Below are 26,461 nucleotides of genomic sequence, written 5' to 3'. Positions count from 1 at the left end.
AAAGACTGCCTAATTTTTTATTACACACTGCCTTTTTAAAAAAATCACTTTTGGGAATTCCCTGGCAGTCCAGTGGTTAGGACTCAGCGCTTCCACTGCAGGGGGCCGGGGTTCGATCCCTAGTTGGGGAACTAAGATCCCACAAGCTGTGCGGCGTGGCCAAAAAAAAAAAAATTCCCCCCAGAAACCTAGAACACCAGCTAGGTCAGTTCTCCTGTTCTTCTTTCTAATTTCTCATGGATCAAAGGAATTAGAGGTGAAATTTCCTAACTACTTTTAAGAGGTAAAATTCCACAAAGGAAAGCCCCGAACCAAATGGTTTTAACACCAGTCCTTCACAAACTCTTCTAAAAAATAGAAGAGGGAACACTTCCCAACTCATTCTATGAAGCCAATCTTACCCTGATACCAAAACCAGACAGACTTCACAGGAAAAGAAAAACATAGAACAGTATCCCTTAAGAAAATAGATGCAAAAATCCTCAAAATGCTAGCAAATGGGATCCAGCAACATATAGAATTATAAGGCTTCCCTGGTGGCACAGTGGTTAAGAATCTGCCTGCCAATGCAGGGGACATGGGTTTGAGCCCTGGTCTGGGAGGATCCCACATGCCGCGGAGCAACTAAGCCCGTGCGCCACAACTACTGAGCCTGAGTGCCACAACTGCTGAAGCCTGAGCACCTAGAGCCTGTGCTCTGCAACGAGAAGCCACTGCAATGAGAAGCCTGCGCACTGCAACAAAGAGTAGCCTCCACTTGCTGCAACTAGAGAAAGCCCGCATGCAGCAACGAAGACCCAATGCAGCCAAAAGTAAATAAATAAAATTTAAAAATTAAAAAAAAAAAAAAAAAGAATTATACACCACCACCAAGTGGGATTTATCCCAGAAATGTAAGGTTGGTTCACCAAACTTAATAAAGAATGTAATATACTGCATTAATAAAGGACAAAAACCACATGATCATTGCAGTTGATAAAGTGCAACACCCTTTCATGATAGAAGCACTCAATAAACTAGGAATAGAAAGGAACTTCCTCAGCCCTCTTAAGAGACAAATAATCCCTTCTGTGGGATTCCTTCTGTTCCTCTTTCTAATTTCTCATGGATTAAAGGAATTAGAGGTGAAATTTCCTAACTACTTTTAAGAAACAAAGTCTTACAAAGAAAAGCCCAGAACCAAATGGCTTCACTGGTGAATTCTACCAAATACTTAGGGAAGAATTAACACTAGTCCTTCACAAACTCTTCCAAAAATACAACAGAGAACACTTTCCAACTCATTCTATGAGGCCAATATTACCCTGATACCAAAACCAGACAAAGACTTCATAAAACCGTAGACCGGTATCTTTTAAGAAAATAGATGCAAAACTAGACTAACTTGAAAATATTAAAGTTTAAATTTAATTTAAAAATAATTTGAGCCTCCCTTTGTTTTAAAGATTTTTCTTTCTGAATGGACCCTTACTGAGCATAAAGATTCTGCTAATGAGAGGTGACAAATGTAATATTTCTTTAGCATTTGCCCATTCCTAAAGTTGATCAATTTTGGATTTGTTAAAATTCAATGCAGAATGTGTCTGTTTCCGTTAAATAGAATATTTTGTGTTCAGTTGAAGTCTCGTACATTATTGAATGTGTATAGTAAAATAATATGGAGTGTTTTTAGAATGTGTGCTGAGAACAGAATTATTAACCAAAAATAAGTTAAATTTGGGAGAATTCATAAAGAAAATTGGTGGCAGAGCAGGAAAAAAGAAAATCACAGATAAACAGGGATATTTCCCTGTCCAAATGCTATAATTGTATATACACCCGTTGCAAGGAAGAGTTAAAGACGAAATCATAGAATATAATCAGAGGAAAGCTAGTTTTTCTTGTTACATAAAATCATTCAGCTTTGTTGAAATACAGGAGGTGTACAGGCACAGTTACACCTTTTGGCCCATTCTGGGAATTGAAAATGTATTCGCTGTGGTTGTACTAATTTTGTGTCAAAGAACAAACCATTTGGGAACTCCTATGAGGTACTGGACTCTGATAGACTTTGTATTATCTTTTTATATTTTCACAGCAAGCCTTTGAGCCACTAATACTACTAGCTACATTATAAAATAGGGAAAAAAGACTCATGGAAATTCAATAAGCTGACCAAGGCCACAAAGAGGATCAGGAAAGTCTAGAACCCAGCTTTCTCTGACTTGACAGTTCACACCATCACATACACCATACTGCCTTTTGTATAAGGAGTTCATTTTCTGAATCATCAGTTTTTAAAATAGAAAACTTCCATCTCTAGAATTCAAGATAAATTCACTCTTTGAAAAGTTAAAAGAGTGAACTGAAACATTAAAGGTGAGTAGATTAGTTTCTCTTGAAGAATCCTGACTCAGATTTTGAGAACTGGGCTTTTTGCTCTGTCCTTGGCAAACTGAGAAGCAAATCAGAAGTTATTTATATTATTTATAAATGTATATTACAAATGTGCATATGTTTAGCTCCTGTTTTCTTGGCTTTGTGTACATTTGTCTATGTGATCCCAGGGGGTAGAGCTTCTCTGACTTGGATATAGGTTGATAATTATATTTTATTATTAAAAACAAAACACTTATTAACTGGAAGGAAGGGAGTAAGAGGTTCACATTTCTAATCCAACTCATTTCTGAGTCTTCCTTTGTACTTCTGTGCTTTAGAATTTAAAGCTGGTTTCTAGACAACTTTGATCAAGTCTAAAGAACCATCTATACTGATCCAGTAATAAATTTTTTAAAAGAAGCTTTTAATTTTGAAATAATTATAGACCCGCAGAAAGTTGCAAAATAGTACAGAGAGGTCTCTTGTACCCATCACCCAGCTTCCCCCAATAGTAGTATAGATAGATAACTATTGTAAAATATCAAAACTAGGAAAAAATTGCACTGGTACAGTCTACAGACCTTATTCAGATTTCTCCAGGTTTTATATGCCTTTGTGTGTACATAGTTATGTGCAATTTTATCATGACACTAATTCATTTTTGAAATTTTTACTTTTTTGACACTTTTTAATAGAAGGAAAATACTCAAGCTAGAGCGTTAAGTGGTACTAACATACCTATGCGCATTTTTTTCTTAGTTAGATAAAAGGTTATGAGTTTATTTTGATATTATCCTCCCAAAACCCCCAACATTTGATTAATAGAACTAATACTACAGAATATTCATAAACTCTGAAAACATGGGCAAATACTTTTTATGTTTCCAGACTTTTTTTAATAGATTTTTTTTTAAAGTATTTATTTATGTCTGTGTTGGGTCTTCGTTTCTGTGCAAGGGCTTTCTGTAGTTGTGGCAAGCGGAGACCACTCTTCATCACGGTGCGTGGGCTTCTCACTATCGCGGCCTCTCTTGTTGCGGAGCACAGGCTCCAGACACGCAGGCTCAGTAATTGTGGCTCACGGGCCCAGCTGCTCCGCGGCACGTGGGATCTTCCCAGACCAGGGCTCGAACCCGTGTCCCCTGCATTGGCAGGCAGATTCTCAACCACTGCACCACCAGGGAAGCCCAACGTTTCCAGACTTTAAGGACACCCTATATAGATCGATCCTGAAGGTTAGAGACTTTTTTTTTTTTTTTAAATCCTTGGTAACTAGTTGACACTCATGGAATTGACCACTATCAGCAAACATTCATTTAGTTTCTGACATGTGCTGGGTTTTCTGATGGGCATCAGATATATTCTGCTTTAACCCTTTGTAACGCAGAATTCCGACAGTTTAGTCGTGACTGCCAGAAAACAGTCTTGAACTCTGCCACCCAGCATTTATTAAAAGTCCAGTTGAGAGAATTCACTGGTGGTCCAGTGGTTAGGACTCGGCGCTTTCACTCCTGGGGCCTGGGTTCGATCCCTGGTGGGGGAACAAAGGTCCTGCAAGCTGTGCAGTGGGGCCAAAAAAAATAAGTCCAGTTGAGAGATTTATTGATGAGTATTTGAAGGAAGTGCAGTCTGTTCACTTCTCTAGAACCTAGAAATCGTAAGTTGTATTTGTAGATCAAGTTCTGGATCAACAGAAATCAGAACTTGGACTGTATAGTGTTGGCCCTCATAGTATTGGTTTTATTGACTTAGCCTTTGCTCTAGTTAAGGGATATCGTAAGATAAAGCCACACAAAACTCACTTTTACGTATAACTTAAGGGTATTTTTAAGAAAAGTTCACTTCAGTAGACTCATAAATATTAAAAGATTTTCTTGTTCGTGGTTTTGATTTTTAATTGCTGGCTCTCCTGGAGGTCTATGCCGGTAAGTAATTTGTAATTTGGCCAAGACAGGAATTTAAATGGGCCTACTGTGAGACAGTTTGTGGCACTAAGTAGCTTAGTCATGAGTTAGACATCCACCCAGCATTTGCACCCTAGCTCAAAGGGGCACTGCTGTAGAGTAACAGTCTTGCAGTGATAAAAAAATTAGAGCGAGAAAATGGCTCTTGGAAGAAAACCAGGAAATGAAGTGCACCAAGAAAATGATGGCTTTCAAGTAGAAAGTAAAAGTATGGGAGAAACTGCTATAATGGCATTCAGGAATATGAGAAATCTTGTACTAGAAGAGCTAATGTAGCTTAGTGAGCATGAACTGTGAAGTAGAAGGGACTTAGAAAATGTGGTAAATGTTTATTTACTGCTGGAAAGTTACTCGGTTTAAAGGTACCTAATTTCTTTATTCACTTTTATTCCTGAGCATTCTGGATCTAGGAATCACTTGCTCTGTGGCCTTGGGCAAGTTGGGGGTGGGGGAGATGTGCTCTTTGTTTTTTAAAAGCATTATTGGTTTGTTGTTGAGCTACTTGTTACGTATTTCCTATTGATAATCTTAGAAATAGTGGGTGACAACAGAGAAATATGCTCCCTGCTTAGGAGTCTGTAAATGTTAAGACAAATGAAGAGGTGTTTGTTTTTTTTTTTTAATATTAATTTATTTTTATTTGGTTGTGCCGGGTCTTATGTGCAGCAGGTGGGCTCCTTAGTTGTGGCATGCGAACTCTTAGTTGTGGCATGCATGTGGGATCTAGTTCCCTGACCAGGGATCGAACCTGGGCCCCCTGCATTGGGAGCATGGAGTCTTAACCAATGTGCCACCAAGGAAGTCCTCAAATGAAGGGTTTTAAAGGGAGAAAAAAGCTTCTGAAATCTTTTTAGACACTAAAATGTGAAAAATCATTTTGTGTTTCTAAGACAAAAGCAGTATAGAATTACCAAGTAAGGTATTGGGAGACAGGAAACTTGGCCTCTGATCCTGATTCTGCCAGTAACTGGTTTTTGGCAAATCAATCACATTTGGTGCATAATAATGGAACATCTTTTAAAAAAAAGTAAACTAATTTTTACAGAATAGTTTTGGATCTACAAGAAGATTATAAAGATAGTACAGAGTATTCCTATATAACCCATACCCAGTTTCTGCCATTATTAACAACTTAACATTAGTACAGTACATTTATTATAATTAATGAACCAATATTGATAAATAATTACCAACTAAAGCCCATATTTAATTCAGATTTCCTTTGTTTTTACTTGCTGCCCTTTTTCTGTTCCATGATACCACATTACATTTAGTCATCATGTCTCCTTAAGCTCCTCTTGGCTGTGACAGTTTTTTAGATTTTCTTTGTTTTTTGATGACCTTGACATATTTTGAGGACTACTGGTCAGATTATTTTGTAGCATGTCCCTCTGTTGGGATTTCTTTGATGTTTTTCTCATGATGAGAGGGAATATGGATTTTTGGGAAGAAGACCACAGAGGTTAAAGTACTGTTTTCATCACATTGTATCAAGGGTACATACTATCAACATGACCTATTACTTTGGATGTTGACCTTGATCACCTGGCTGAGGTAGTGTTTGCTAGGTTTCTCCACTGTAAAGTTCTTGTTTTTCCATCTTTCCATCCTGTGCTCTTTGAAAGGATATCAATATCACTATGTGTAGCCCACCCGTAAGGAGTGGGGGGTTATGTTCCACCTCCTTGACAGTGGAGTATCTACATCCGTTACTTGGAATATTTCTTCATGGGAAATTTGTCTCTTCCTCATTTATTTATTTACTCAGTAATATATTTGTATTGTATAGATTCATGGGCATTTATTTTATACTTTGGGGTATAATCCAGTACCACTTACTTTGTTGCTTGTATTGTTCCAGCTTTGGCCATTGCTTTTTCTTGTGTTCCTTTGACATAGCCCCCATCACTGTGGGTGTTTTGTTTTTGTTTTGAACACTTCCCTTTCTGGCACTACAAGATGCTCCAGGCTCGTCTTGTATATTTCCTGCCTAATCCTAGAATCAGCCAAGGAACACTGTTTCCTTTTATTGGAGATGATATTGGAAACCAAGATCCTTACTACTAGGTGTATTTATTGCTACTGGGGTGTAGCAGTTTCTTGTATGCCCTCTTAGCTGACAGAGCAAGGAAATATATATGTGTATACTAACTGGTATATATGCACATATCTATAAATACTTCTCTGTGTAACGCTCTGTATATTAAGATAAACATGAATTCATACTATAGCCTCTCTCGCCCATTACAATGAGGATTATTTTAGTCTCTTTCCCTTGCTTATCTGTAAAATTCACACACCCAACACTGAAAGTGGCTCCCACAATCCATTTATTTAGTTGTTCAATTCTGATATACATATATAGCAGTATCCGAATTGTTAACCTGTGTATTCATGTGAAACAACTTACTCAACTTGAACAGTGCTTTTGTACAGTCTGGTTTTACAGACTCCACTCACTTTCCTGCGTTACTTAGGTTAACATCTTTTCCCTCCACCCCGTTCAGTGAGGTTGTTTTGTATATTTGTAATACAGTTAGATTGTTCTGTCACATCCTGTGTGCTATCCTTGGATCACTCAACCTCTTCAATGATTTTTTAAAATTTTCATACATGGGGCTTCCCTGGTGGCGCAGTGGTTAAGGATCCACCTGCCAATGCAGGGGACACAGGTTCGAGCCCTGGTCTGGGAAGATCCCACATGCCACAGAGCAACTAAGCCCGTGTGCCACAACTGCTGAGCCTGTGCTCTAGAGCCCACGAGCCACAACTACTGAGCCTGCGTGCCACAATTACTGAAGCCCGCACACCTAGGGCCCATGCTCCACACAAGAGAAGCCACCACAGTGAGAAGCCTGCGCGCTGCAACAAAGAGTAACCTCCCTCGCTGCAACTAGAGAAAGCCGGCACGCAGCAACGAAGACCCAATGTAGCCAAAAATAAATAAATAAATAAAATAAGTTTAAAAAAACATATTTAAAAAAAATTTTTTTCATACATGAAGATTCATTCTTTGTGCTATAAAGTTTTATGGGATTTGAAAGATGGATAGTGTCATGTATCCATAATTATAGCATCATATAGAATGGTTTCACTGCCTAAGAAAGTCCCCTGTGCTTATCTATTCAACCTGACCCCCTCCCCTGAACCTCTGACAACCACTGACTTTTTTTTTTTGTTTTTGGTATCTAGAGTTTTGCCTTTTTCAGAATGTGATCTAATTGGAATTCTATAGCATGTCGCCTTTTCAGACTGGCTTCTTTCAGTTAGCAGTAGGCATTAAAGATTCATCCAAGTCTTTTTTTGGCTTGATAGCTCTTTTTTTTTTTTTAATTGAAGTATAGTTTATAGTTTATTTACAATGTTGTGTTAATTTCTGCTGTATGGCAAAGTGATTCATTTTAGATAGCTCATCTTTTAATTTCTGAACAATGTTCCATCGTATGGGTGTACTACAGTTTGTTTATTCATTCCCCTACTGAAGAACATTTTGTTTTCTTCAAGTTTTGGGTGCTTATGCATAAAGCTGCTAATTGCGAGTGCGAGTTTTTGTGCATTCATAAGCTTTCAGATCAGTTGGGCGAGTACCTGTGAGCATGATTGCTGAATCCTGTGGTAAGTCTATAGTTAGCTTTGTAAGAAATTGCCAAACTATGTTCCAGAGTGGCTGTACTATTTTGGATTTTCACCAGCAGTGAAATGAGAGTTGCCGTTACTTCACATCCTTGCCAGTTTTTTTAATCTTAGCCATGCTAATAGGTGTATATTAGTATCTCATTGTTTTGTTTTATTTTATTTATTTTTAAAAATTTATTTATCTTTGGCTGTGTTGGGTCTTCGTTGCTGCGTGCAGGCTTTCTCTAGTTGCGGCGAGTGGGGGTTATTCTTCGTTGCGGTGTGCGGGCTTCTCATTGCAGTGGCTTCTCTTGTTGCAGAGCACGGGCTCTAGGCTCGCGGGCTTCAGTAGTTGTGGCACGCAGGCTCAGTAGCTGTGGCTCAAGGGCTCTAGAGCACAGGCTCAGTAGTTGTGGTGCATGGGCTTAGTTGCTCTGCAGGATGTGGGATCCTCCTGGACCAGGGATTGAACCCCTGTCCCCTGCATGGGCAGGCAAACTCTTAACCACTGCGCCGCCAGGGAAGGCCCTCGTTGTTTTAATTTGTAGTTACTTAATGGCAAATGATGTTTGATCTTTTCATATGCCATCTGAATATCTTCTTTGGTGAGGTATCTGTTCAGATCTTTTGCCCATTTTATAATTGAGGGGTTTGTTTTCTGATTTTTAGAAAATATTTATTTTTTAATTTATTTGGCTGTGCTGGGTCTTAGTTGTGACATGCGGGATCTTTAGGTGCGGCATGCGGGATCTTTAGTTGCGGCATGCGGACTCCTAGTTGTGGTGTGTGGGATCTAGTCCCCTGACCAGGGATTGAACCCGGGCCCCCTGCGTTGGGAGCACGGGGTCTTTTTTTTTTGGCTGAGTTGGATCTTTGTTACTGCACGTGGGCTTTCTCTAGTTGCAGTGAGTGGGGGGCTACTCTTTGTTGTGGTGCACGGCCTTCTCTTTGCGGTAGCTTCTCTTGTTGAGGAGCATGGGCTCTAAGTGTGTGGGCTTCAGTATTTGTGGCTTGCGGGCTCTAGAGTGCAGGCTCAGTAGTTGTGGTGCACTGGCTTAGTTGCTCTGCGGCATGTGGGATCTTCCCGGACCAGGGCTCAAACCTGTGTCCCCTGCATTGGCAGGCGGATCCTTAACCACTGCGCCACCAGGGAAGTCCGGGAGCGCGGAGTCTTAACCGCTGGACCACCAGGGAAGTCCCTGTTTTCTTATTGTTGAGTTGTGTTCTTTGTACATTTTGGAAACCAGTTCATTACTAGATATGTATTTTGCAAATATTTTTTCCTACCTTGTTTTGTTTTTTTTTTTTTTTTTTTTTTTAAAACATCTTTATTGAAGTATAATTGCCTTACAATGGTGTGTTAGCTTCTGCTTTATAACAAAGTGAATCAGTTATACATATACAATATGTTCCCATTTCTCTTCCCTCTTGCATCTCCCTCCCTCCCACCCTCCCCATCCCACCCCTCTAGGTGGTCAAAAAGCACCGAGCTGATCTCCCTGTGCTATGCGGCTGCTTCCCACTAGTTATCTATTTTACATTTGGTAGTGTATATATGTCCATGACACTCTCTTACCCTGTCACATCTCACCCCACCCCCTCCCCATATCCTCAAGTCCATTCTCTAGTAGGTCTGTGTCTTTATTCCCGTCTTGCCACTAGGTTCTTCATGGCCTTTTTTTTTTTTTTTTTTTTTTTCCTTAGATTCCGTATATATGTGTTAGCATACTGTATTTGTTTTTCTCTTTCTGACTTACTTCACTCTGTATGACAGACTCTAACTCCATCCACCTCATTACAAATACCTCCATTTCATTTCTTTTTATGGCTGAGTAATATTCCATTGTATATATGTGCCACATCTTCTTTATCCATTCATCTGTCGATGGACATTTAGGTTGCTTCCATGTCCTGGCTATTGTTCCTGAAAAAACTACAAATAGAACTACCATACGACCCAGCAATCCCAATACTGGGCATATACCCTGAGAAAACCATAGGTCAAAAAGAGTCATGTACCAAAATGTTCATTGCAGCTCTATTTACAATAGCCAGGACATGGAAGCAACCTTGTTTTGTTTTTTAATTCTCTTAAGTTTCTTTCATAGAGTTGAAGTTTTAAATTTTAATAAAGTTCAATTTAACCAATTTTTTCTTTCACGTATCTTGCTTTTTTTTTTAATTTTTAAAAATTTATTAAAAAAACAAAACAATGGTACAAAAAGGTTGAAAGTAAAAGAGTTGGAAAAGATATACTGTGCAAATAATGTACCTTGCTTTTGATGTTGTATTGAAAACTCATTGTCAAGCCCAAGATCACTTAAAATTTCTCCTATGTTTTCATCTAGAAAGCGTAATAGCGCAACATCCTTTTTGGACTCCATTTGATATAAGGAGTGTGGGTAGGAGAATTGAAATGAGGGCGGATTTTGTTTCTTGGTAATATTGGATTTTCATTAATGAAGCAGAGAATTAAGATCACCTTAAAATATATTGTCTTGAATTATTTTAAGTATGACCAGGTCTTTAACAAAACTTGAAATGTTTGGGCTGGCTTCATAGTGGCTCTTGGAACTAGACCTGTTTGCTGTAGCAGTTTCTCGGGAGTATTGGCAAATTACAAATGTTGAAATAGCATATGTAAAACTAGCAGTGGCTTAGGATCATCAGTGCACAGCTATGAGAATCGGTTTACCATGGTTTGGCAGTAATGGTTCCTCCACAGCTTTAACAACCCTCTGGATAATGCGAAAGTTAACAGATATGTGCATTGGACTTCTGAAAAACTGGATCCTGCAACTCAGGGTGTAGGGGAAATGGTGGTGGAGAGAAGTGCATTTCCTGAAGTTTGCTGGAGACTCCCTATCCCTTTGTTGTTCCTGACAGGGATGGTAGCCTTCTGCTACCTGAAAACTGTTTTCATTTCATTGGGTCATTCTGCCTCCCCCACACATATGCCTCCTTTCCCAGGATCTTTGGTCCACCAACCAGGGCTAGCTGTTCTGCAGTTGCACTTTCCCTCACTAAACCCTACCTTAATTCCCTATTCCAGACCACTCCCTTTAGTACCCTTACTGACTAGTCTTCCTGTCCTGTCTCTGTCACACCTCTTCAGTGTTCAACTACATTTTGTCTAGCGTAATAGAAATATGGGATATGAATTCTTTGACTCTTTTTGGTTGTGATAATGAGTAAATGATTGGGTTATTTTCATTTTACTAAGTCTTAGTTATTAATATGTAAAGTAAAATGAGAGTAATACCTCAAGGGAGGTTTATGCGAAACAGTGTGCCTATGTGAAAGTGCTTTTATTAACTGGAAAACAAAGCACAAATTGATTATTCATAAACCCTAATCATTGGTTCTCAAAGTGTGATTCCTGAGCTAGCAGCCTTTGCATCCCCTGGAACTTGTTAGAAATGTGAAGTCCCAGCCCACATCTACTGAATCAGCAATTTTTTAAATTTATTTTTAATTTTTAAAATAAATTTATTTATTGTATTTATTTTTGGTGGTGGTGGGTTTTTGTCGCTGCGTGCAGGCTTTCTCTAGTTGTAGCGAGCGGGGGCTACTCTTCGTTGCGGTGCACAGGCTTCTCATTGCGGTGGCTTCTCTTGTTGCGGAGCAAGGGCTCTAGGCGCGCAAGCTTCAGTAGTTGTGGTATGCTGGCTCAGTGGTTGTGACTCGCGGGCTCTAGGGCACAGGCTCAGTAGTTGTGGCGCACGGGCTTAGTTGCTCCACGGCATGTGGGATCTTCCTGGACCAAGGCTCAAACCCGTGTCCCCTGCATTGGCAGGCGGATTTTTTTTTTTGAATTTTATTTATTTTTTTATACAGCAGGTTCTTATTAGTTATCCATTTTATACATATTAGTGTATATATGTCAATCCCAATCTCCCAATTCATCCCACCACCACCACCCCCAGTACCCCACCCCCAGCAGGCAGGTTCTTAACCACTGCGCCACCAGGGAAGCCCGTGATTTGTTTTAAAAAGCCCCCTGATGCATGCTCAAGTTTGAGAAGCACTGCCTTATATAAAATTATGCTTAACCTAAGGACAGTTGTATTAGTCTGCTTGGACTGCCGTAACAGTACCACAGGCTGGGTGGCTTAAACAACAGAAATTTATTTTCTCCGAGTCTGGAGTCTGGAAGTCCATGATCAGGGCATTGGCAGAGTTGGTTTCTGGTGTGGACTTTCTCCTCGGCTTGCAGAGGGCCACCGTCTTGTTGTGTCCTCTCACATGGACTTATTACCTCTGTGCACACGGACTCCTGGTTCTCTTCATCTTATATAGATTCCAGGCCTATCAGATTAGGGCCCCAGCCTTATGACCTCTTTTAACCTTTATTACTTCCCTAAAGGTCCTATCTCCAAATATTACATTGGGAGTTAGGGCTTCAACATGTGAATTGGGGGAGGGGGGCACAGTTAAGCCCACAACAGCAATATATCAACAAATTAAAAATTATTGAGAAAAAAAAATCAGTCTTACCTTTTTAAAAGGTAAGTAGTTAGCTCATCTCCCTGATTAGCTTTTCCTTGAGCAGCGGTGTTCCAGCATCAGTACTTAGTCTGGATTAATCCACTGGTTTTGTGCTTCATTTAATTACTACTAGGCTTACCACATTTTGTCTTTTAAAAAGTTTTAACAATTGTATGCATATATTGTTTTAGCTATGTTTTGGGCTAATTTGGTTTTGTAGCTTATCCCTGGGAACCCAGCTACCATTTATAGCATTGTTTCTGTGAGGACTTGGGAGTTGTATAGAGTTGATTTAGATGAAAGTGTTGAATCAACCTGTTTAGTTTTAGAGAATCCCTTGTAATTGTAAATCACAGCAATGTTGCTGTGCCATTGTATATTATTTTGATAGTAGAGAATAGAGGCCTTTCCAGTGAATAAATGAAATTACTGATATACCTAATATATTAGAAACTAGAGCAGAATGTTGACATTGAGAGTTTCTCCTAAAAACTAATACCAGTCCTAGGAAATGTTATCAGTGATTTTATTTAGCACTTTTTTTTTTTTTAGCACTTTTACTTTCTGCACTGCCTAAATGCTAAGCATTTAGGAATCCAGTGAACTTTACCTTCTTTCATTTTGTGAAAACAGTACCCAAGATATGTAAATAAAAGAAATACCACCAAATGATATGTGAAAATCTAGTTCTACATATTGTTACTCACTTTAAAGGATTATAGAGTTTATAAGGAATTAGGCATCAAATTCAGCATTGGAATAAGTTGATTTACAAGACTCCAAAAAAAAAAAATTAAGCTATTTTCTTTTTAAATTTTTTTAAAAATTTATTTATTTTATTTATTTATTTTTGGCTGTGTTGGGTCTTCGTTGCTGTGCGCGGGCTTTCTCTAGTTGCGGCAAGCAGGGGCTACTCTTCGTTGTGGTGCGTGGGCTTCTCATTGCAGTGGCTTCACTTGTTGCAGAACACGGGCTCTAGGCGCGTGGGCTTCAGTAGTTGTGGCACACAGGCTCAGTAGTTGTGGCTCACGGGCTCTAGAGTGCAGGCTCAGTAGTTGTGGCGCACAGGCTTAGTTGCTCCGCGGCATGTGGGATCTTCCTAGACCAGGGCTCAAACCCATGTCCCCTGCATTGGCAGGCGGATTCTTAACCACTGCGCCACCAGGGAAGCCCCTAAAATCTTTTTTATTGTAGTAAAAATGCTTATCATAAGACTTACCATCGGGGCTTCCCTGGCGGTGCAGTGGTTAAGAATACACCTGCCAATGCAGGGGACACGGGTTCGAGCCCTGATCTGGGAAGATCCCACATGCCGCGGAGCAACTAAGCCCGTGAGCCACAACTACTGAGCCTGCGCGTCTGGAGCCTGTGCTCCGCAACGGGAGAGGCCACAACAGTGAGAGGCCCGCGCACTGCGATGAAGAGTGGCCCCCGCTCGCCGCAACTGGAGAAAGCCCTCGCACAGAAACGAAGACCCAACACAGCCAAAACTAAATAAATAAATAAATAAAATTTAAAAAAGAAGACTTACCATCTTAACCATTATTAAGTTCAGTGGCATTAAGTACATTCTCATTGTTGTGCAGCTTTCACCTCCATCCATCTCCAGAGAGAACTCTTTTCGTCTTGGAGAATTGAAACTCTATACTACCTACTACCAAATATTTTTGTGCATCCATGTGGCTCAGTTTTTATATCTTTAGATCTGCGGTTTTGGGAAAAGGACCGACTACCATTCATGACAGTCTAATACAATACATAAGGCACTTACAGGCTTAGAAAATAAGAGGTAAAGATAGCTGGTCCGTGGTTTAATATATTTTTTTGTTGAGCCTTAAAACACTAATTTAAAACCATATCTACACTTGATGGTCTTTGGACAAGAGCAGCAGCATCTAAATTAAGTGTTTAATGTGAGGCTAGTTAGCTCCTCTGTTACTTCATTGTAATGTTTTAACTCATTTAAACTAACCTGTAAAAGGGGCTTTGTCCATTTTAGAGCTCTTTACAAATGCAGGAAGTTAGTTTGAAATTGTATCTGAACACCCTGAATTTGTGTAGCCAACATGATATTCTATATGGGGACACCTGTTTATGTTTGAGTTTTATTTTGAAATTTTTATTGAAGTTGAATCTTTTAACTAACTGATTTTAGGAAAACTGCTTTATCATTCTGGGTTCACTTTCTTTATCTGTAAAATGAAATACAATAAAGTTCTGATTTGAAAGCCTTAATTTTAAATAAGAGAGGGGTTAGTGGTCTTACAAAATTTTTAAAAGGAGGTGATACATTTAACTGTACCCTTTTTTATATTTAGATCATGGAAGGGAAGTGGTTGCTGTGTGTGTTACTGGTCCTTGGAACTGCTCTTGTTCAGGCTCATGATGGACATGATGATGATGTGATTGACATTGAGGATGACCTTGATGATGTCATTGAAGAGGTAGAAGACTCAAAACCGAAAGCAGATACCAGCACTCCTCCATCTCCAAAGGTTTGAAGTGGTCTTTGAATCTATTCATTTTGCCTCTTGAGATTATCAGAGAATGAAGGTAAATTTTGGATCCTTATCACAGGGAAAGCAAAATTTGCTAAAATTTTTATTGATCTCTCTGTCAGCCTTTGTTATATTGTCCCAAAGATAAGTTATATGGATTGAATTCAAGGGCCAGCTATGAAAGTTTGAAAGCAAACCAAGAGAATAGATCCTACTGAGAAAGGAGTGTTGCTGAATATTTCAATTCTTAATTCATTTTTATATTTAACACAGGTCACCTACAAAGCTCCAGTTCCAACAGGGGAAGTGTATTTTGCTGATTGCTTTGACAGAGGAACTCTGTCAGGGTAAGTGTTTCTTAGGGGGAAAAAATCTTAGAGGCAGACATCATATAAATATGATGGAATAGTGTATTCCTTTTTGGATATTATTTTATATAGTGAAATGTCTAACTATTTTATATGTTTGTCCCATTTAGGAAAATAGTGTTTTAGAACATGTGGTTCTTGCTTCCATTTCTTTTCCCTTCACCCTGTGTTTTGTCCTTTGAGAAAATTGTTTTCTCTTGAGTCTTAAAAGGTGAAATTATTTCATGGGTTTGGTACTTTTTCTTACAGGTTTTTGAGTTGAGTACAATATATTATCACTACTTGAATGACACATTCAAAAGTTGAAAGTAGAGTGGTTAGGTAGGCTAAGAAGAGCTGGATAGTTCCTGTTTTTATTATTGTTTACATTGTTTCTTTTTACAGGCCAACTATAATTTGAATCTTAATTTAGGGGTATGTCTTAATTACAGGTGGATTTTATCCAAAGCCAAGAAAGATGACACTGATGACGAAATTGCCAAATATGATGGTGAGAGTTGCATTTGATTTAGATATAATAGCAGATTGAGGTTTGATGTATTTCCATAGTATCTCCCAAGACTAGTTTAAAAGGAGTATGTATACATTTTAAGATTTTTCATTGGAAGTTTGCTTTCTTTGTGTGTCCCATTATATTTTATAGGGTTAGACCTGTTTAATGTTTATTTTTACACCATAAAATGGAAAGAAAATTTATTACCCATGGTGCTGTATTTTGGAAATGGAAGGTCTTTTCTAGGCATTGGTAGAATGAATGTGCTATAGGTTTTTAAAAACCATATCCTAATATTTGTCAATTATGTGTGTTTAATATTAATAGACCAGCTCTCAGAGGTAAATGGAACATGTTAAACATTTGTCAGTATGATGGATTTGCACAACTTGGAGTTTTGTTTGTTACGATTTCAGGATCTTCAGAGGTGTAATTAGGGAGTGGGACCTTTTTTGTTGTCTTGCAGGAAAATGGGAGGTAGATGAAATGAAGGAAACAAAACTTCCAGGCGATAAAGGACTTGTATTGATGTCTCGAGCCAAGCATCATGCTATCTCTGCTAAACTGAGCAAGCCCTTCATCTTTGATACCAAGCCTCTCATTGTTCAGTGAGTGAAACACTTGCTTGATAGACCCTTTCTAGGAAGAGTGAAGACATTATATTATAAAACTATTACTCTATGTAAAAAAAAATTATGAGAATAATTACATGCTACAGTAGGAATTTTAGGATGTATTTAAGCATCCTGTAATGTAACATTTTTTTCATGCCCAGTAAGTTATTTTGAAATAAATCAGCTATTTTTCCTACTGATAGCAAATGAGCTTCTGGATTTTGCAAACAGTATTTACTGGGAATCTGCATTAAGATTTAATTTTCTTTTACTTATTTAATTTTGGGGCATTGGTTAAGTATAACAGTAGAAAATGGAATCTTCACATATGACCTGTGATAAAACATGTGACCAAAGTGGGGGAAAGGGAAATAAATTAAGATATTTGATCTTTCAAATGCCATATGGTCTCTGCCTTTCTCTCTGAAATTAGGTATGAGGTTAATTTCCAAAATGGAATAGAATGTGGTGGTGCCTATGTGAAACTACTTTCCAAAACCCCAGAGCTCAACCTGGTAGGTACTTCCTATTTCTTTATGTGGCCACCCACAGTTACCTTTTAAGAATCTCAGAGAAAAGGAAAGAAAATTTTCTAAGACCTGTGAAAATAAGGCCGTTTCTCCTGCTGTTGAAATATTTTGGAGGTTGGAAATACTGACTTTGACATTTCTGTGCTTTTTATTTGAAATGTAAATTTCAAAGCTGTTTTGTTTTATCCTTGGTTTCTGTCCTGTGTAATTTTTAGTTTTAGCAAACTTATTTCTTTGTTTTATGAAAGAAGCAGTAACTATCTAGGTATATGCATTATTTTGTGTTTTTAAGCACTTTCATACATTCTCATGTAAAATTTTCCAGTAATTTCTGGTTATTCCTTTTCACTGGTATCTATACAAACCTCATAAATGAATAAACTTTTCCTTTAATAGGACACTATTTGGGATTTTATAAGAGGACATATCACACTTTTGAAAGGTTGCTTTTCAACACTTTGAGTTACTTAATCCATTTTTGTTTCTGAAGGATCAGTTCCACGACAAGACCCCTTACACGATTATGTTTGGTCCAGATAAATGTGGAGAGGACTATAAATTGCACTTCATCTTTCGCCACAAAAACCCCAAAACGGGTGTATATGAAGAAAAGCATGCTAAGAGGCCAGATGCAGATCTGAAGACCTATTTTACTGATAAGAAAACACATCTTTATACATTAAGTAAGAAAAACTACTAATAAATTTTGGGTTTTATGGCACTACACATTTATCATCCATTTAATTTAAAGATTGTAAGGCTGCAAGTAAGAATCTCTGTTGACTTAGTATCTTAGTAGTGAGAAGAACTTAATTTCTCAGCACTAAAACATCTCTTCCTTAGGTTGAATTGAGAGCTAGGGTTTGAAACAATTTTAAGAATAAGCTTGTATGTCCCATAAAGAGCTTCTTTGCTTGATCCTCACCCTTCATTTCCTCCCTTTGTTTATTGTTGATGGGATGTTAAGTTATAGGACATACAGTAGAAATATGTGTACAGTTTTTTTCAAAGTATCTTCTAGTTGAACTTGTTTGGATGCTCCAACACCTAGACAGTTGAGTTTAATCATTTGGACATTGGAATGGGTCTTTTTATTTAATGAAGTTTTTCCTGCTGCTTTGAGATCACATATAGACATGCCTCTGTTCCTAAAGAATGCAATAACCTTTCTTCTTTATAACAAAAGTAATATATATTCAGCATAGGAATTTAAAAGGAAAAAATAAGCAAAAAGAAGACATTTAAAATTATCTGAAATATCAACACTGTGATATGTATTTGACTATATGTGAATAAACATGTATATATGTATAGACACACATGTAATTTTTATTAAAAGTTAAGTGTGCTATATTTCACTTTTTCTCTTCACAAAAGCATGAGAATCTTTCTGTGAGAGTACATACCATTGATAACCTTCATTGTCATTGAGGATAGCAGCATAGTACTCTGTCATTTTCCATAGTATTCTGGATGTGCTGTGACCTAGTCAGTTGCCTATTAGGCATTTAGATGTAGGATCCAGGCTTTAGCATAATTCACACTTACGATACCTTTATGGATTTAAAATTATGTTTGCATTCTTCACTGGATTCCAGAAGTACAAGCTGAGTAGACACGTGGTTTAATAAACCACATGTAATTGAAATTTTGTGTAATTTGAAATTTTGGCAACATAGTGGTAATACCAACTCAAAAAATGAGGAAATGGGCCTTTTCTGTTGGGGGACAGTTATAATAAATAAACTTATTTGCCTGTTGACTGGTGTGTAACCATTTGTGTCAAACCAATATTGCATTAGTTTATGTACCTTTGGGTTTTTTTGATGTTTTTCATGTTCATACATGGAATCTTTTGGTGTGTAAAAATTTTACCTGTCATTTGTTTTAATTCCTAAAAACCTGAAGAACTAACATTTACGACTTACAAATAAGGAAAAAGCTTGCTAACTTGCCTAAGGCTCTATGACCATGTTCTAACGCCCAAGGTCTTTACTCCATGCTCTGCTTTCTGTTAGAAATATGATTGTTTGTGTTGTGGTAAAGAGAGCTTGGGAATGAGTGGCTAATTAACTTTTTAAAATTGCATTTAATTTTTTCAGTCTTGAATCCAGATAATAGTTTTGAAATATTAGTGGACCAGTCTGTTGTAAACAGTGGGAATCTGTTAAATGACATGACTCCTCCTGTAAATCCTTCACGTGAAATTGAGGACCCAGAAGACCAGAAGCCTGAAGATTGGGATGAAAGACCAAAAATACCAGATCCTGATGCTGTCAAACCAGATGACTGGTGAGTCTTTGGGACCTGTCTTTGAATGCAGTGGAGCATTTCATACATTCCATTTGGCTTGAACAATTGAATGGTGGTTGAAATCTGATAATTTGGATAATCTGTGATGCAGTCTAAATGTTAGGAAAAATGTAGACTACTATAGCTGAAAATAGTAGTGACCACCTAGTGATCACTAGGGCCATCGTGATCATCTGGGCTGCCTCATACCATTTTACAAGCCACCAAATGCTGAAACTGATGATAGAGTTTGCCTGTGGTGACACGGTTGGTTTGTGGCAGAACCTCGGGTCTTTTGGCCTGGCCTTTCCAATGCTTCTGTGAATTCACATTTAAAGCTGGAGTCCTAAAATTTTAAATTTTAATTTGAAAAGTAACCTTTTTCCTATTTAAACAATACTCATGAGATCTCTGCTCTGTGTTGGGCACTGGAATACAAAACCACAAGCACACCAGCTGCCTACACAACTCCCAGTCTAGTTGTGAGACAGGCACTTGAAGTTGGAGTGCATGGGGTGAATGGTCTAATATGTGTTACTTGTGACCAGAGCACCAGGTATACCTAACTTCAGTAGTTTCTTGGAGTTGGGCAAATCAAATTGAGAACTGAAAGTGGGCAAGAGTTAACTAACTGGTGAAGATGGGAAATGGTATTCCCTGGTTGAAGGAGAATATCATGTGCAAAAGTAGAGGAATAGGAGTGAGCTTAACACGTGTGAGGGAAATTGAGTAGCCTTTTACATAGGGTGCAAATTGGAGAGTGGTAAGAAAACAGGTGGGTTGTACTCTTGTATGTGACCATCTTTGAACTCTGGTATGGTGACTTTTGGAAATGTCAGGAAGTGAACAAAGAGAAGTGATAAAACTGATCTTCCACTTGTAAGTATCCTCTTAGGCTTCACAGTTAAATTCTAGTTGATACTTTTTTGCTGCACTGGTGTAATGGGTGAGTTTATTTGTATATTTGGTGAACATTAGATTTGGACTCAGCCTTGTTCAGTATTGTATTCCTTAACTAGCTGTTTTATTTTGGGGGTGGAGAAGTGAATGTTCAGCTTGAAAGATCAGCTGAATGATACACAAGTTTAAGTTCTCACACAATTTTAAACTAGCAAAGTTCAAAAACAAGCATAATCCTGACCAAGAATAGAAGATGTCTCTGCTTACCAGCTAAAGTGGCTCTAACAGTAACTGCATAAAGCTTTGAAATTAGGTACTTCTTGATGAACTTTTAAGAGTAACTGTTTGAGTCATAATTCACATGCTAAAATCCACCCTTTAAAGTGTACAGTTCAGTGGTTTTACAGTATGTTCACAGTGTTCTGCAACCATCACCACTGTCTAATTCCAGAACATTTTTATCACCCAAAAAGAAGCCCATACCCATGAAGCAGTTACTCCCTATTTCTCCCTTCCACCAGCCCCTGGCAACCACTAATCTGCCTTCTGTCTCTGGATTTGCCCATTCTGGATATAGAATAATATAATATGTGGTCTTTTGTGTCTAGCTTCTTTTGCTCAGCATAATGTTTTTAAGACTCATCCATGTTGAAGCATGGATCAGTACTTCATTCCTTTTTATGACTGAAGACTGTTCCATTGTGTGGATAATACCACATTTTATTTATCCACTCCTTATTTGATTGATATTTAGGGTGTTTCCCTTTTTTGGCTATGGTTATGAATAATGCTGCTATGAACATTCATGTATAGGTTTTTGGGGAATATACATTTTCATTTCTCTTGGGTATATTCCTAGGAGTGGAATTGCTGGGTCATATGGTAATGATGTTTAACTTTTTGAGGGACTGCCAAACTGTTTTCCAAAGTGGCTGTACCATTTTGCTTTCTCACAATCAGTGTATGAGGGTTTCATTTTCTCCACATCCTTGCCAATACTTAGTTAGTTTTTTTATTATAGCCATCCTCCTGGGTATGAAGTGGTATCTTATTGTGGTTTTGATTTGCATTTCCCTGATGGCTAATGGTGTTGAACATATTTTCATGTGCTTATTGGGCATTTCTATGTCTGAAGAAATGTCTATTCAAATCCTTTGCTGGTTTTTAAATTGAGTTGTCTTTTTATTATTAGGTTGTAAGAGTTCTTCATATATTCTGCATACTAGGCCCTTGGATATGATTTTAGATATTTCTAGGAGGAACTATTTTAAGTATTTTGATTAAGCAAGGCCTACATATTTTTAGATTGCCCTGTTTAAGATTCACAAAGTGGGACCACATTGTGATTCTCTGGCCAATGTTGTCAGTAATTGGCTTTTTCTTTTGTGTTTAAGGGATGAAGATGCCCCTGCTAAGATTCCAGATGAAGAAGCCACAAAGCCTGAAGGCTGGTTAGATGATGAGCCTGAGTATGTGCCTGATCCAGATGCAGAGAAGCCAGAGGATTGGTATGAACTTTAGTTAACTTTTGAAATTGCCTGCTTTTTTAGTGAAGTAAAAGTTAATACTTAAATACAGCTAACTGCTCGAACTTAAGTGTAGAGCTCAACAAACTAAATTGGTTACATTTTCATCTCTTTCTTTAAACGCATCTGTCATGAAAAACCCTTACTACTGGAAACGTGGAAATAAGATGATGCTCCGTAGTACGACATTGTGAAAGTATTTCTGCAGGATTTCAGGGAAGCCCTGGGGCAGCTTTTCACAGTCCTGCATCACAGAACCCATTTGTAGTTTGTTTGTATCTCCACAGGGATGAAGATATGGATGGAGAATGGGAGGCTCCTCAGATTGCCAACCCTAAGTGTGAGTCGGCTCCTGGGTGTGGTGTCTGGCAGCGACCTATGATTGACAACCCTAATTATAAGGGCAAATGGAAGCCGCCCATGATTGACAATCCTAACTACCAGGTTTGTACCTCTCTGTGGTTTCACAGATCTCTTTGTGTTCAGATAGAAGTTTTGTCTGTAGTGAGGCTGCCAGGTTGATCCCCTGTATTCAACCTACTGAACTGAAAACAAAGTAAACTTCAAACTTGAGAGAGAACTTACATGTTAAGTGTTGAAAAGGTAAACCTAGAAACTAGAAAGAACTTTCATAGTTGCTTTGTAACTTGTGTTTAAAAGCAAACAAAAAATGGAAAACTTGTGGTTTGGGCACCCTGCTGCCATGTGGATCCAACTTGGCAATCTCTGTGGTAGGGTGGATAGAGGATTATGATGGGAGTTGGTTCCCTGACCACAAGTCAGGGAACACAAGTCAGCTCATTGCTTGACCTCAGTATCTTCAACTATAAAAAGACTGTGAGGCTCAAATGAGATGGTAATACAGGTGGTGATATTTTAAAGCTTCAAGTTTACTATGGACATGTAACAACTCAGACCCTGGTCTCACTTCTGTTTCTGTTCTAGTCAAATTATTTAAAATCATTAATTTCTACTTTGTCACACTTCAAAATGTAAGGTGTAGGTCTGTATCTCTATGTATCCACTATGTATATACTTTTCTGTTTTTAAATGTACTTGTGCAATCAATAAGATAAGTTAAAAATTGCCCTTTAGCTGTTCTGTTGATGGCCATTTTGGTGAATTGCCATTTTCGCTTTTAGAGTCCTTGCTGCAGTAATTTTCCTTGTAAGTGTCTGAGTATATGTGTTAACTGTTTCTCTAGGTGTACTTACCTGAGGTGAAATATCTGTTTGAAGATTGTGTACATTTTATATCACCACTGAAGGAGTCTGTACTGATTTATGCTCCCACTCAGTTAGTTGATAAGAGTGGAGGCTGTTCGTTGATAAGAGTGGAGGCTGCTGGAATGTGCCAGGTAGAGCAAGGTGTTTGGATCAAGGTCATGGATGAAATTGAAAGTAGATGGAGTCCAGATGTCTTAGAGGCATCAGTAGCATTTATTGTTTTCTTCCTGTTATTTAAGTTTTACAGAGTCAGCGCTTAACTCGCAGGTAATGCAGAATTCATCTTAATTCTTATTTAGGTTCACCATAAATTTGTGGTGATCATTATCTGAAATGATTTTTTGAAATATTTTTCTCTAGGGAATCTGGAAACCCCGGAAAATACCAAATCCAGATTTCTTTGAAGATCTGGAGCCTTTCAAGATGACTCCTTTTAGTGCTGTTGGTTTAGAACTGTGGTCTATGACCTCAGACATTTTTTTTGACAACTTTATTATTTCTGGTGATCGAAGAGTAGTTGACGATTGGGCCAGTGATGGATGGGGTCTGAAGAAAGCCGCGGACGGGGCTGCTGAGGTTTGTGCTTGCTTGTTTCTTGTGCATTTATGTCTTTTATTACAGGTAACTAATTGCTTCTGTTGTGAAAAGCTGTCTTCTAAGATTTGTCTTTTCCCTTATTTGGGGATGTTGGATAGAAAGTGTGACCTTTGTCTGCTAAAGACAAAATACTGGGGCTTTGGACATGATTTCATTAGGCTAATATAATGGCTTTAGAGTCTGTATTTGTGGTACGTGTAGGGTTTTTATTTTTTAAATTGTGTTAAGATACATTTAACAGGGATTGACATATACACACTACTATGTATAAAATAGATATCTAATAAGAACCTACTGTATTGCACAGGGAACTCTATTCAATTCTATTCTGTAATGACCTATATGGGAATAGACTCTAAAAAGAGTGGATATATGTATAATTAACTCACTTTGTTGTACAGCAGAAACTAACACAACATCGTAAATCAACTATACTCCAATTTAAAAAAAATTTTTTTAAAGATATTTAACAAAATTTGCCATTTAGGGTATATGTTAATGCACTCTTAAATACTGAATCTTGGTTTACCCAATAAATGGAATTTTCAAATAATTGGTCGTAAGGCCAAGATGGGAATTGGAGAGACATTGAGATCAAGAAATTCTCCATTCACTGGTCCCTGAGGTTAAGGAAACCTTTGTAGGTGATTAAGAAGCCAGCTTTCACACCTAGGAAGGGGAAATCCCCTTGATGATAAAGAGAGCAGGAAAATTGAAGTTTTTCTCTTATTTCCTTTTTACATTGTGTGAACATCTAGGCTTGAATCCTCTGAAAAAGGTGCCTGAGTAGTGCCATGCGGTAATTGAACAGTGGGACAGTACAGCCTATATTTAGTGTCAAAAGCCAAAACTTGAAATGAGTCCTGTCTTGTTTTTCAGCCAGGTGTAGTGGGGCAGATGATTGAGGCAGCCGAGGAGCGCCCATGGCTCTGGGTGGTCTACATTTTGACTGTAGCTCTGCCCGTATTTCTTGTCATTCTCTTCTGCTGTTCGGGAAAGGTATGAGTTGTTGTTGGTTTGTTTTTGTTTTGTTTTTTTATTTTGATTCACTCTTATATTGTTAAAAATATCTAAGATACGTTGCCTGAGGTTCTTCTTTGTAGCAGCTCAGTAGTGACTGGGCCACATTTGGTGTTGACTTCTGAAACCCTGTTCACTACTTTCAGTGGCCATTTATTGTGCCCAGATGGAAGTAGGATTGTTAGCCTCTCGGTTTCTAATAGTATTAGCCTACTGTATTACTCTCCTTCACATTTGGCAGAAGCTTTCTGAAAGAAAAGAAAAAAACAACTTAGAGATACAAAACCGAGCCATCTGGGCACGAACTAGCTTTTCCTTCTGGCATAGCTGTTTCTATTCATATACTTTATAATTCAGTCTTTGATTTCTCATTATCCATTTCTCCCTCAGCATCCCTACCCTCCCTTCCCCCGCAAAACACATGTAGGGCTGATACAGCCTTATTCTTTAGCCTTTGTTATATGCAATCAAAAGAAAGATAATTTTGCTTAGGCCCTCTACTGCTACTAAATGAGGATTATGCTTCACCTTGCATTCAAGATGTTTTGTAACCTGATCCCCAATCTTCCTTTCCAGCCTTATCCCCCACCACTATTCTGCGTATCTGTACCTCAGTCACCTTTGACTAGTTAGACTTGCACATTCCTGCCTGACCCCTTTGCTTCTACTGTTCCTTCTACCTTGAACCATACACTGAAGAGGAAGTTCTCAAGCAGGAATTCCACCTTACTCATTTCTTTGTATCTACCCCAGCATATAGCCTTTGTACAGAACTTTGCTCATGGGCCTTCGGTAATTATATGGTAACGTAATACATAAAATGTGAACAAAACTGTCATGCTTTGGGGGAATATTTCAGAAACAGGCCAGTCCTGTGGAGTACAAGAAGACTGATGCTCCTCAACCAGATGTGAAGGAGGACGAAGAAGAAAAGGAAGAGGAAAAGGAAAAGGGAGATGAGGAGGAGGAAGGTGAAGAGAAACTTGGTAAGAAGGAGACCCCAAAATATCTGCTTTAAACCAACATCCTGAGACGACGTTTCAAACCCTTATAAGCAAGTTACTGTCAAGATTGTTTCAGACTCTAGAGGTGTGTTCTAATGCTGATTTTCTAGTTACCAAAAACAAGTATAAGATTTTGCTCAGTTGTTTTACTTTGTCTTCTGTCTTAGAAGAGAAGCAAAAAAGTGATGTTGAAGAAGATGGTGGCACTGTCAGTCAAGAAGAGGAAGATAGGAAACCTAAAGCAGAGGTAATAGAAAGGGGGAGAGTATATCTTAATGTTTCAAGCAACTCAGTGAAGGTACATTTAAGTAGAGAGTATTTTCGTAGGGTAATTTTCCATGGCTGTGGCAGTAAAAATTCCATTACAGCCAATTTTGTAAAAGTGGAATTCTTAGCACTAGAAAATTAAATTTTTAAATTTCAAATTACATCTGAATCTCAAAAGTATTTTCTGTGCTGAAAATGGTTTTCTGTAATAAACAGAAGGTAAGGAAAGACTAACAAAATGCTTTCTAAGATGGCAACTTCAGGTTATTATTTTACAGTTCTGTCTCATCATCTACCTCTCCTCACTGTGCCCTTAAAAATATTTATTGGACAAATCACTGCATTCTAAAATTTTTGTCCCTCTTGCTGATGGAGTCATTCTTTCGTTCATTCAATAAACATTTGTGGAGTACCCATTGTGTGCCAGGCATTGTTAATGAACAAGACAGACAAAGATACGCTACCTCTGGGGAACTTAAATTCTAGTGGAAGGAAACAGACAGTAAGCAGTAGACGTTACAACGAAGTAAATGAACAGTATGTTAAAAAGCAATGGGCTATGAAAAATAAAAGTTGTACAGGAAAAGGTATTGGAAATGCTGGAGGCGGGGTGGGTTGTATGTAATGTTAAAGATGGTAGGTAAAAAAAAAAAAAAAAAAAGATGGTAGGTAGGCCTCAGTGGAGAGTTGACATTTGAGCA

General features: G+C 38.2%; 1 protein-coding gene across 1 annotated transcript in view; it reads left to right on the top strand.

Annotated features, from left to right (window-relative positions):
- The window catches only part of CANX (calnexin), a 32,652-nt gene that overhangs the window by 3,220 nt on the left and 2,971 nt on the right, over positions 1-26,461 (top strand). The window contains exons 2-14 of the mRNA XM_068536517.1: positions 14,744-14,920; positions 15,197-15,270; positions 15,723-15,781; positions 16,251-16,392; positions 16,832-16,913; positions 17,419-17,611; positions 19,031-19,220; positions 21,515-21,628; positions 21,934-22,090; positions 23,233-23,448; positions 24,349-24,468; positions 25,349-25,475; positions 25,661-25,740. Coding sequence (XP_068392618.1) covers positions 14,747-14,920; positions 15,197-15,270; positions 15,723-15,781; positions 16,251-16,392; positions 16,832-16,913; positions 17,419-17,611; positions 19,031-19,220; positions 21,515-21,628; positions 21,934-22,090; positions 23,233-23,448; positions 24,349-24,468; positions 25,349-25,475; positions 25,661-25,740 — 1,728 coding nt within the window. The 5' untranslated portion in view covers positions 14,744-14,746. The remainder of the gene's footprint in view (positions 1-14,743; positions 14,921-15,196; positions 15,271-15,722; positions 15,782-16,250; positions 16,393-16,831; positions 16,914-17,418; positions 17,612-19,030; positions 19,221-21,514; positions 21,629-21,933; positions 22,091-23,232; positions 23,449-24,348; positions 24,469-25,348; positions 25,476-25,660; positions 25,741-26,461) is intronic.

Source organism: Eschrichtius robustus, chromosome 2 (assembly GCF_028021215.1).
Source record: "Eschrichtius robustus isolate mEscRob2 chromosome 2, mEscRob2.pri, whole genome shotgun sequence".
Lineage (NCBI taxonomy): Eukaryota > Metazoa > Chordata > Mammalia > Artiodactyla > Eschrichtiidae > Eschrichtius > Eschrichtius robustus.
The sequence above is the reverse complement of the archived record's forward strand: the minus strand, read 5'-3'. Positions and strand labels throughout refer to the sequence as shown.